This window comes from Cnephaeus nilssonii, assembly GCF_951640355.1.
Source record: "Cnephaeus nilssonii genome assembly, chromosome: 5".
Classification (NCBI taxonomy): domain Eukaryota; kingdom Metazoa; phylum Chordata; class Mammalia; order Chiroptera; family Vespertilionidae; genus Cnephaeus; species Cnephaeus nilssonii.
This window is the reverse complement of record NC_137076.1, coordinates 15,435,535-15,448,485: the sequence shown is the minus strand read 5'-3', so window position 1 is coordinate 15,448,485 and position 12,951 is coordinate 15,435,535. Positions and strand designations below refer to the sequence as shown.

The 12,951-nt window shown below is 36.3% G+C and overlaps 1 protein-coding gene across 2 annotated transcripts in view; it reads left to right on the top strand.

The window, feature by feature from the left end:
- XPO7 (exportin 7) overlaps positions 1-12,951 on the top strand; it is an 89,831-nt gene that overhangs the window by 46,124 nt on the left and 30,756 nt on the right. The window contains exons 1-5 of one of the 2 annotated variants that reach the window (XM_079770129.1): positions 6,680-6,732; positions 7,294-7,440; positions 9,683-9,776; positions 10,324-10,490; positions 11,782-11,847. In XM_079770129.1, the coding sequence (XP_079626255.1) occupies positions 6,712-6,732; positions 7,294-7,440; positions 9,683-9,776; positions 10,324-10,490; positions 11,782-11,847 (495 nt within the window). In that variant the 5' untranslated portion in view covers positions 6,680-6,711. Of the gene's footprint in view, positions 1-6,679; positions 6,733-7,293; positions 7,441-9,682; positions 9,777-10,323; positions 10,491-11,781; positions 11,848-12,951 lie in introns of those variants that run through there. The other variant, XM_079770130.1, reaches the window with a different exon arrangement.

Here is a 12,951-nt window from a genome sequence, read left to right as displayed (position 1 = left end):
AACAAGTAGGTAAATTTACAGATAAGGAATTCTCGAAGAATAAGGATCAATTGTATATTGTATCCCCAACCCTCTAGCCTTACCGTTAAAGGCATTTATAACCCCTCTCTAAGAAACTGCCGATTTTTATACTCATTTATGTTGTTCTCCAGTTTTTAGTAGCCAATGTAATCAATAACAGCCAGTAATAAAGTCAGTAATTAACACTTTACATACATTGCCTTATTGACTTTTCCAACCTTGTGAAGTAGATGTTATTTCTATTTAAAAGAAATGAACGCTAGGTTGAAAGATTTGAGTAATTAATCATATTTCCACAGCTAGTAAATAGAGGAGTAGGGATTTGTCTGACATCTAAGGTCTTAACTATTAGACTGTACTGACCCTCCACGCCAAAGGGATCCTGTTCCTGCTGCTGGGTCACTAAAGTTGTGGGTAAGCTGCTATGCTACAGTGAGTATTGCCTGATTTATTTTTTAAGTGTAATTCTCTCTTTTAAAAAATTTGCCCTATTGTTTTCATCATTATTTTAATTTTAATTTTGCTTGTCTTTAAATCTGATTTATATAATTAAAGTAGGAAGAACAGTATATTGCAATCATAGCATTTTAGAATTGGGAGTGTCTTTTAAAAACAATATAATAATACCCATTTATTTTACACATGAGAGAACTGAAGCTCAAGGAAATTGACTTGCCCAAAGTCACCCAGTTAATTACTAAGACCAATATCCAATTGCTTAATTCTCCATCTAATTCTTTGCCTAAATTTTATGTAGCCCCTTGTACTCAAAAGTTCACATTTGGCACAAAGTTAGTACCCAAAGTTAAGCCAAAGTCTGTTGTACTGCCATATGCTCACTATTTAACTTTGACTTCCCAGAGGGAACCACTGGTATGAGACAAAATTCCATTCAAGCGAGAAAACTCAGATGTCTGCAGTGTCCAGATGCTTAGGGACTGTGGTAGCCTAGAGCAGCCTGCCCAGAGCACTGCCTTCTTAGTGTCATCTGATTAGTGACACTTGAAAATGCAGGTCCAGTATTATAAGATCTTCTCATTTTTAATGGGAAGCTAGAAAACCAGGTGTTATTATGAAATATTGGTAACTTTGTTAAACTTTAAAACCAAAGTTTTAAACCAGATGAAAAACAGAAACATGGACCAGTTTGAGGCCACCAGTTTGACACCAGTGCTTCAGAAAATTCAGCTTACACTACAGCTTGTATTTCTCTGCACCATTAGTGACTGTGAGAAGGGACCAAAACAGGTTTCTAGGGACATGTTAAATGAAACTGTTGAATTAAATTTATAAGTCAATAAACCACTCAGTGACCAGGCATACTTAGTCTGGCAGTTTATAATGTTTACGTATGTTTTGGTTGCCTATTACCCACGATGCAAAATCATGTGTTTATTACAAATTAGAATTGATTAGTAGTTTGAAGTGTAAATTTTGCAGTCTCATATGTTCGCAGACTTGCCATCCTTATCTAATGCATGCAAGGCTCTTGCATGGCATTATCACTTGCCAAAAATATGTGTTTTATCTTGTTTTACAGCAATACACATTACACAGCATCTGCAACCAAAAAGTTTTACTCACCCTCTTAGTACTCTCAGAAACAGAATGTCCTTAAATGCATCCATAAGTCCTACCTTATTTACTGAGAAAATAATGGGACTTGTGTTTCTAAACATTCTAAATCTAAAGTGCAGTTGTTGGTTATTGATGAACTTCTTTTCCATAGTATCAGAAAGAAATAGATGAGAGTAAATACCTGGGGAATGTGGGGAAAACTGTGGCATTCATTCATCCATCTGTTTTTGTTTTGTTTTGTTTGTTTTTTTAATATATTTTATTGATTTTTTACAGAGAGCGAGAAACATCGATCAGCTGCCTCCTGCACACCCCCCACTGGGTATGTGCCCACAACCAAGGTGCATGCCCTTGACCGGAATCGAACCCGGGATCTTTCAGTCCGCAGGCCGACACTCTATCCACTGAGCCAAACCAGTTAGGGCCATCCATCTGTTTTTAAAGCTTCTTATTGAAATATAATATACAGAAAAATACACTAATTATAAATGTACATTCAATGGATTTTCTCAAAATGAGCGTGCCTGTGAAACCAGCATGCAGATTAAAAAAATGAAATATTGCCCTAGCTGGTTTGGCTCGGTGAATAGAGCATCGGCCTGGGGACTGAAGGGTCCTGGGTTCGATTCCAGTCAAGGGCACATGCCTGGGTTGTGGGCTCGATCCCCAGTAAAAGCGGGGGGGGGGGAGGGGCCTGCAGGAGGCAGCTGATCAGTGACTCTCTCTCATCGTTGATATTTTTATCTCTCTCCCTCTCCCTTCCTCTCTGAAATCAATAAAGATATATATTTTTTTTAAATGAAATATTTATTCATACTACTATGATGGCTTTCTGTTTGGGAACTATTACATTTAGTGCTGCCATTGCCATGAACATTCTTGTACATGTTTTTTTGGTGAATTTAGCACATTCATCTACCGGGTGTGTAACAGAGTGGAATGGCTGGGTCATAGGGTATCCATATGTTTAGCTTTCATAGATGGCTGCCAGTTTTCCAATGTGTTTGAACCAACTCAGACTCCACTAGTGGTGTATGAGTTCCAGTTTCTTATCCACTTGATCTGGGCATTTTCATTTTAGCCGTTCTAATGGCTATCTCATTGGGGTTTGAGTTTCCATTTCCTGATGATAGTTGAGCTGCAGCACCTTTCATTTGTTGTTGGCCATTCGGATGTTCTCCTGCAAAGTATAGATTCTAGTCTTGTGCACGGGCTTCGTAAACTTTTTCTTTAACTTTTAAAAATAAACAGTTTGTATATGTAAACATTCTCATTCAGAGAGCCATCTACTTTCCCCCATTGGCCCCACTGCAGTGACATCCTAGAGATCTGCTAATATATGTATAAAACCAAAATAGCTTTGACCTACAAGATTGCTGTCTAGATTACTTGGTAAACAAGAAGAAACTTTGCATGAAATGTTCTTTTCAGGCCCTTAAAACTGTCAACATTTATTAATGGTAAGAAAGAACAAAATAAAAGTGGTAATAAACAGAGACATATTTTTTAAAAATTTAGCCTTTTGCCTTTTTGGTTTTATGAATTCTGATTGAAAACAGAATCAGCTGTTAATTAGTAATATGTTACTAATTAGAAGAGTTACTTTAGAAGAAGAATGTAACTTAAATTTGCATTAAATATATACAGTTGTTGGGTGTGTTTTTTCCTGCTTATAAGTAGTATATGGTTGTGATAAAAAATTACAGAAACATATGTAACATAGAAATTAAGTCTCCCATAATCTCACCTCCAGAAATAATTGGTTTGTATTCATCCACATTTTCATCTATGAATTTGCTAACATATATCACACATGATATACTCTAATACTGTTTTGCCACTTTTTTTTAACCTCTCAATAATTATTGTTACTGAATTTTTCGGAGTTTTAGTATATCGCCTTTTAAACCTTACTTGTAGATCTTTAACATGCTTCGTTTTCTGACAGGTTCAGTATACATCTTTTAATTTATTTAACAGTGTTCTCTAGAACACAGAAAAATTCCAACTGAAGCTCCAAATTGATGGAGTTTATAAACAGGTTGAAAATGGCTTGATTTTATCTCCCAGCAATTCTTTTTATATTTAAGGCATCATAATCATGACAATTCAGCTATTAGATTGGTAATTCTACTCTATACTCTTCATGAGAACTTCCCTGGGTTGAGCCTGCCTTTACACTTTGTGGCTTCTGATCATTCCAGGTGGTTCCGACAGATGTGCCCTGCAGAGCACCTGCACAGCTCACTAGCCACCCAAGGACTGTGCTTGTTTTCTAGTTCAGTAGTTGGCGTTAGTGGGAATGTCATCAAATCCTTTTTCAAAGAGAGTAGCCTAGTCTCCTGTAAACCTCCAAGTGGATATTTTTAAAGCAGTGAGACTAGTTTAAAAGTATATACTGTTAGGCTTTTTTAAAAAGCATGTTTTACGAATTAATAAAAATAAATTCCAAGGTAGTCTACTTTGTGGGATAGTATATAGCATCTAATGTACAAACAAAATTTTCCTTTTCTTCTAATCTTCAGATAAATCATTATATTCTGAGGTTCATAATCTGAACTGGTAGCACCTTATATTGAAAAGAGAATAATTGAGCTACATTTTCTCTATCCAGGTTTAAGAGACTATATTAAAAATAACGTTGCTAAACATTGAAGAAGATATATTCTCTTAATACCTTCATTGTAACTATTGCTGGTGAAATCGTGTGGTCTAGGCTTGGGGGTTTGATCGCCTTGCGTTTTTACTAAAACAATACTTTGTTAGTTGAAGATTGCCTTCCAGTTCTGTGAAGTATTTCGCCCCAACCCAACAGGCTTCTCTGTTGCAGTGGGACTAGATGGAAGCTTCTCTGTGGATTATAGGTTTGACCATCTCAGGAACAGAAAATAGGCATTTTTCTCTGGGGGCTTCTGTGTGACTGAACTGGCGTCATGTGGTAGCCATCCTTAATAAGAAATGGTGAATGGGAGGAGGTTTCATACAGGTATGACCAAGCAAAGGGGGAAGATGCTGGGTTGTATCGTTGCTACCCTAAATGTAAGGTACTAGTCTTAATAGCTAATCAAATAAGATAAATTATTTTTTTTAATATATTTTATTGATTTTTTACAGAGAGGAAGAGAGAGGGATAGAGAGTTAGAAACATCGATGAGAGAGAAACATCGATCAGCTGCCTCTTGCACACCCCCTACTGGGGATGTGCCCGCAACCAAGGTACATGCCCTTGACCGGAATCAAACCTGGGACCCTTGAGTCGGCAGGCCGACGCTCTAGCCACTGAGCCAAACCGGTTTCGGCATAAGATAAAATTATTTTATTCTGTGTCCAGAAAAAGGTCATTCAGAATAATCTATTAGATTTACTTTGGGAACATGAGGATCCAAACAAAATAATGTAAATGTCTCAGCCCCTCTCCTTCCATGGGGAGAATGGGCAAATATAATGACTCTCAACCCTGTGGATTTTAGATGTTTCTACTAATTGTTTGGGAAAACAAAATTGTTTCCTATTTGTTCTTCTGGAAAAAAAAGAAGTAAAAGCTCTAGTTCTCCAAACTGTTTGTGTAAATAGTCAAATTACTTTTTGTTTTTTAAACATTCTTGTTTCCTGAGCTGAAAACTCATTACCAGACTTACCCTGCAGTATGTTTTTTCTCTGCTAAATTAAAGCAAAACAACAACAAGATGCCCACCATACCCTGCATGTCTGTTGTTGGCAGTACGGAACTACTGGTGACAGATGCTTTGCCGTTGTGTGAACCACTTTGTTGTAATGAACATAAACAAGAGTTGCATTGGAGGTGCCACCAGGAACTGATTATCCGATTTTAAGGATATCATTATACCTTAAGCAGCAGGACTGTTTAGGGAATCTGCTCAGGGTGTGGTGGCTGTGGAGGTTTTGAGGCTGCTAATACCCAATACCAGATTTTACAGCTATCTTCCCATTTCGTTAAAATAGTTCTTCCCATTTAGTTAAAATAATGTGTTCCCTTTCTTTTAAGTGAACCATTTTATAGGTGCAGGGAGGAAAAACTTGCCTGGTAGGTTGAAACAAAAACTTTTCGATGTGGGAATTTGTAATTAAACTGATTTCTTTGTCGTAGGGTCTTGGACCAATATTGGCAAGCAGATCACTGACTTTCATATGTGTTTTATGGAATATTTGTAATTAATTTTTTGTGTTTATAAGCTATGTGAAAAAAAAATCCAGATGCTACTTACAGAGCTTTATTCCTTGAGATCTTTGCAAGCGCAGTTTTCTCTGTGCTTTTGCATTGAAGAAGGTATTACGTGTAAGTCAGGGAGGAACCAGTTAAACACAGGCCTAGTCGGAGCCGAGATATTGTGGAGGGTGGTTGGTTGGTTTTGTTGTTTTGCTGTGTTCTGAAGTGAGACTGGTGGTGATCTTGGAGTGTCAGTATTTGTCTTTCTGGTTTTCTTTAGGTTAATGTTTGAAATTTATTAATCATGTTGAGTAAAATAGGTATCCTGCCCTAAGAGCTTTCCTGCTTAATGGGAAAACTGTGATTTATAGTCAGAGCCCAGTGAAATAACATGGTAATAAAAGTCTTGGGCAGACTGTGGCTGTGCAATATTATTTTAGGCTATTCACCTAGGTTGGTTTCTTAAAATATTTTTTTTCTTATCAGAATTGTCAGTTCTAGTAGTGGGGTTCTTTGAACTGTTTAAACCACATCTTGCTTGCTACTGTAGAAAATAGGCATAGATTCCTTTTTAAAGTCCAAACCATTCCTTTAAACACTAACAGATGTTTTTGCCTTCTCCAATTCACCATTTCTAGTTAGGGCAGGGTGATATTAAGTCAACTCTTACTAGTTCTTTCCTCTGCTTTTTAACACCGCATTAAGTGGAAGTAGATTTGTGTCCTTCTGGGGTTTGACCAAAGCACACGCCCATCCCCTTCCTGCTTATTTGGAACTGGTTCAAGATTTGGAGAGAAGGGTTTATTTGGGGGCGTTTCCCTTGTCTTATCTCTGTGTGAGCATATGCTAGGGTTGAATTTATTTTGACCCTGCCATTTAAATTTGGAACCGAAGCAAGAGTTTAAAGTACAACAGAAAAGACTCCTGGCTACGGAACTTTAGCCATGAGGGACCCAGGGAGGAAGGTGCGTATGTACATACATTCTGAAGTTTTCTTAGAGAGGTTGGTATCTGTATGCATGCACATAATTGTAAGCTAATAACTACTTGGCAAAGGGGAAATATGTAAAACTATGTAAAGATATATGTGACATTTATAGTATGTGTTCTTGTGCTTCATTTTACAGCATTGACTAGTATTCATAATTTTGGCAAACAAATAAATTGTGAATTTTTATTTGAAAGCTTTTGTGTAAAGCTTAGGAGAATGTATATTTTCAAGGAAAAAAGGTATCATTTGTGATTGATTTTTAACGGAGTAACTGAAAAAATATATAGCTTGATTAGGCAGTCTATCATTTTGTCTTCTAAAACATCAAATAAAGAGCTACAAATTATATATATATATATATATATATATATAATTTTTATTTTTTTTTAGATAAAGGTCACCTGGCTTCTCCTCAGAGTTGAGAAGCAAGTCTCTCTTCATTGATTATTATTTCTTTTTGTCCAGTAATTTCAAGCACGGTTTCTTGCTTATATAGTAGGCTGTACTGATTTCTTTCTTGACTGATCTTTTCCAGAGCCTGGCCCAGTTAGAGAATCTGTGCAAACAGCTGTATGAAACCACAGATACAACCACTCGGCTCCAGGCAGAGAAAGCCTTGGTTGAATTCACCAACAGCCCCGATTGCCTGAGCAAGTGCCAGCTACTCCTCGAAAGAGGAAGTGTACGTAAGATTTGAAAAATCCTAAAGGATAACATGTTTAAGAAAATATATTCTTGTTTAGGGGTGGATTGGGATTCTTCTAGGTGCCTTTGCCTTCTTAATTTTACTTTTAAAAAGCACCATTACCTGCCAGATTAGCCAAAAAAAGAAAAAGAAGAAGGAAGGCCATATAGCCTCTTCAGTAAAATCTCATTGAACACACCGAACAGATATATTTTGTCCTGTCATTTTTTATGTTGTCTAGTTTCTGGGACTCCTTTTCTGTTGTTTATTCTTAATTACTACCTCCTTGCAAAGAAGAAAGGGCTGTATATAAATGACTTCTTATCCACAAAGTCCATGTCACCTTACAAGTTCCCCAGTCTTCTCTATTTTTCCTCTGTGCTACAGCTGCTGCTTCTTGCCTTAGAAATATAGGGGAAATGGTCTTGACAATGAAAAGTATTGAAGTTACAGTTTTAAAAATGGAATTAGAACCTCTTCTAGCTAAAAATAGCAGTGCAGTGATCAAAATAATACTTTTAATGAGACATAGTTTGATAAATATTTTTGGCAAGATGGGGGTCTGAGGAAGGGTAAAAATCCAACCATCATGAAAGGGCATTGAGAGTAGAATCCCAACCAGACTAGAGGCTAGTGCTGTACTTAAGACTGGAAGAAAATGTGAAAAGAACGAAATAAACTAATTTGTTCAGAGGGTAAAATTCTGGGTGACTCCATTTTTACATTTTCATTAGTAGAGTTACTGTATTATTCAGTAAACAGAACAAATTACAGTCTAAAAATTATCCTTTAGTAGTTGGAGAAGCTAACTCTTTTTGCAAGTATCCGAAGGGTACAGAGTCATGTTTTATATATTTCCTTTCAGTCACTTGATCTTAAGATTGATCCACTTAGATTTGTACTGTGGAAGATGCACAACTAGCTTTTCCCCTTGACTCCCTGTCTGACACTATGCTAACTGGAGACGCTCCTACTGACAGTGAGCGGCTGCAATAGAACAGGACCTCTGCAATACGAAAACACCTCATCATGGTGGATTCTTCCCTGTTCATCTATGTTGACTTCTTCATGACCTTACAGATTTATTGGAATTATGTGTAGAGACCATTTGCGTGTTTTGTAGTGTATAGTTAGTTATACACCATGTTACAGCAGCCTCTCTTACGTTATTAGTGATTTGACACACCCACTCTAATCAGTTTAAAACCTATTCAGGGGTGTTGAATAAAAGTCACATGCCAAAGTCACTTTTATAGATTTTTTCTTAAGCTTAAATTTTTTTTATAACTGGTGGTATAATGTAATGCCTGTAGATAGCCTACTTACTGTCTTAAGGACTTTTACTTTTATAGACAATTATCCTTGATCCTTGATTAAATTATTTTAATGGTACTGAGTCTGTCTCTGTTTATGACATTATGTAATACAGTCACATGGAGGAATTCGTACATGGCTTCTTGCACATTATGATCAGATAGATAATTCTGATTCTGTATAAGGTTAAAATTCATTAAAATCCACACTTGAGAATATGATAATGCTACTCCATTTCTGTGGCCATAATTTCTCTTTCTCATAAATAATTGTTATGAATTTACTTTAAAACTAGTATATTCTCCAAAGCTGTAGCTGATAGATAGCTGTGCTGGTGAAAAGACATACTAGTAATTTGGGGGTTAACTATACAGCATAATGTAGATATTGGAGTATTGGAGATATTGGATTCAGTTTGATCAGGCCTTTTACTTGATCTTCCCTCTAATACTTCTTTTTCTTTCTTTCTACCATACTAAAGGAATATTTTGAGGTGACTTTGGGAATATTTTTGAGGTGAAACTTTTTGAAACATCACTTTAACAAGGCTATTGATGGGAGAAGAGTTCTTGGTTTAAATGAAAAGAGATTTGTCTTCTAAAAACCTTAATACCTTTCTGAAAAGATCCCTTCTCCCATGTGCTCCCTTGAAGTAATGGAAATATTGGATTCGGTTTGATCAGGCCATTTACTTGATCTTGTCCCTTGTTCATGACTGAAATCAGCCAAATGGAGCACAGGCTACTATATTGGCCTCTTTTTCTTAGAATGATAGATGCTCTAAAATCTAGAAGATTTAATATAGCAAAACAATTTTTTCTTGAATCTGAGCAGATATCTCCAAATGAAAAAAAAAATCTTATGACTGGCTAATTCAATAAAATGTAATTGTACATTTGCCCTCACCCACCCCCTCTTTTCACAGTCATCGTATTCCCAGTTACTGGCAGCTACATGCCTTACAAAGCTTGTATCACGCACAAACAACCCTCTACCATTGGAGCAACGAATAGATATTCGTAAGTAGAGAATTGTCTATTCTTCCTTAAATAAATTAGTTTGCTTAGTATCGTGCTGGTGGTAATAGTTAAATTGATATTGCTTGTTTGATAATGTCCTGAAATTGCTAAGCATACAGAATATCTGGAATCTAGGTTTCCCCCACCCCCAGAATTTTGAACTTACGAAAGTGAAGAGGGCCCAGAATAATTACTTCTAGATAAGCCTAAGTAACCCCATTAGTTGTCAGAACGTTTCTTTAATTCAGTCTTTATGCCATTAATAACTAAGAAAAACATAATTCTGTGCAGACTGTGTGATTTAACCATCTAGGAATAGATTCAAGGCTGCCATACTTCGGGTTCTTCATTGTGACAAGTATAACATTCTCATTTAGAAAGCCTAGTAATCTTACACTCAAAGCCCCATTTCTCAGTAGCATGAAGACGTAAGGGAGTTTAGAGTCAATAGCATAATTTTGCCATTTCTTAGACATTTAGTACATTTAAAGATATATGCCCTTCCCTGGCAGAGCTTTATGTCATGTGGATTGTTTTTGCTTTATAGGGAACTATGTGCTCAACTACCTTGCCACTCGGCCAAAGTTGGCTACTTTCGTGACACAAGCACTTATTCAGTTGTATGCCAGAATCACAAAGCTGGGCTGGTTTGACTGTCAGAAGGATGACTATGTCTTCAGAAATGCAATCACAGACGTCACAAGGTTTTTACAGGTATGATGTATATATTTAATGTAATAAGAATGGGAGAAGCAACATGCATATACTGATACACAGTTCTACTCTCTAGAAAGTACACAAAATAGAATTATTTGATATGTTCTTGTCTGTGTCTTTTTTACCCTTAATGTGTCTTGGCTTTGTATGTTTACATCAGCACAAACAAATCCTCCTTCATTCTTTCTAATGCCTACATACTATTCTGATCTAAAATACCATACTTTAATTAACTGATCTCTTAGGGGTAGGCATTAAGTTTGCTTCTATATTTGACTGTTAAATAAACACTCAATGACTATCCAAATAGGTAGGTAGGTAGGTAGGTAGGTAGGTAGATAGATAGATTGATTGATTTACATATATATCTATCTTGTCATACTTTGAATAAGTGTATAGGGATTATTGGAATTATTCAAGCAAAAGGATATGTGTATTTTGGCTTTTAAAGATATTTCCAGCCGAAACCGGTTTGGCTCAGTGGATAGAGCGTCGGCCTGCGGACTGAAGGGTCCCAGGTTCGATTCCGGTCAAGGGCATGTACCTTGGTTGCGGGCACATCCCCAGTGGGGTGTGTGCAGGAGGCAGCTGATCGATGTTTCTCTCTCATCGATGTTTCTGACTCTCTATCCCTCTCTCTTCCTCTCTGTAAAAAATCAATAAAATATATTTAAAAAAAAAAAAAAGATATTTCCAAATCACCCCCCAAAAAAAGTTCCTTCCTCCAACAATTAGAAGGTGCCTATTTCCCTGTGCCTCCACCCTGAAAGCTCAACTGTTGTATTTCTCCAATTTAATAGGTAAAAATAATTGGTATCTCAGCATTTGAGTTATGAATGGGACGGAACAATTTCTCATAGGTTAATTTACTACTTAATTTTGGTTTTTCTATGAACTTCCTGCTTATATCTTATGTACATTTTTAAGTCGGCTTCTTTGCCTGTTTTTGTTGTTGTATACAGTTTCTTTGAAAATGGTTACACATTCATTTGTAATTTATCTTAAGTGTGTTTTACCACTTTCTCTTTTTATAATGTGCATGGTATAATGCTTATGGTTATTTTTAAATTATGAAAGCTTTCAATATTGATGAAGTCAGATTCAGCCGTCTTCCTTATGGCTGTTAGGTTTTATATCCTGCAAAGCAGCAGTTTTGAACTACGGTTCCTTGCTGCCTTGTCTAGGCAGTTTTAATAGCAACCCATGATTCTGTCATTTCCAAAGTGTGACTGCATCTCCAGTGCTGACATCGAGCTGCGCATACCAACTCTTCCTTTTTTTTTACCAGGATAGTGTTGAATACTGCATCATTGGCGTCACAATTTTATCTCAGCTAACCAATGAAATTAATCAAGTAAGTGCTACAGCCTTCCTCATTGAAGTAAGTGCCATATTTTTCTTAGTATTGGTGTTTTCTGCTCTGTGTGGGATGATCGTTTTTGGCAGTTGTGTGCTTTCGCGGTAAGTGATTAATGCCCTTTTGAAACAAAATAATTGCATTGGGTTTTCCTCTGTAAGTACAACCTACCTCACTCTTTTTGTCTTGGTCCCCTTCTGTCTCCAGAATATTTTATCCCCATCTCAGCTTTCCTCACTGGTATTAATGTTCACTATTAGAGATACGAGCAATGGTCCTAAGTCAAAAGCTTAATGAAATAATTTATTTGTTAATGAAAAAGAATGAGTTTTAAAAAAGGAATCACAAAAGTGGAACCAGCATCATTTGTGTGCCCCTTCTGCTGCATACATTAATACATGTTTATAATCATTTAAAAATAAATTACCACGTCCGATTATTAAAGATTTTGCTGGTAATCTTTTCAGAATGCATAAAATAGTCTACTAAATACCAAATGTTTTAAATAGTCATTGATGATACAGATCACTACAGAGGAAACACCAGTGGCTTTCTTTTGCTCTGGCTGTTATTTTTCAGTCATTTACTTTCGTATCCAGCTAAAATTTATAATTACTGAACAGGCCAGTATTAATATTAGTTATAATATCTCACACTTCAGTTGTCAGCTAATAATTACATTGGCATCACTTTTGCTGTTGCTCATAATTGTACAGACATTTTTATTAACCTATGAGAAGTTTTAACTGTATTGGTACTATTTTAAATACACTTGCTTAGCCTATTAAAATCTGGAGGCTGTACGTGTTCTCTGTCACATACAATCCCCATTGTGGTCGATAATTATCAAAATAATAATAGCTTATACGTTTGAGTGATTACTGTGTGATAGGCGCTATTCTGAGCACTTTACTTGTATTAACTTATTTCATTCTCACAATAGTCCTAGAAAGGTACTGTGTATCCCATGTTCTAGAGAAGGAAACTGAGGCTAAATAATTTGTCTAAGGTGTCACAGTTAGCAGGCAACAGTATCTGAATTCAAATCCACAGTCTTATTCCAAAGACTGTGCTTTAATAACTTTTTTAAAATATATTTTT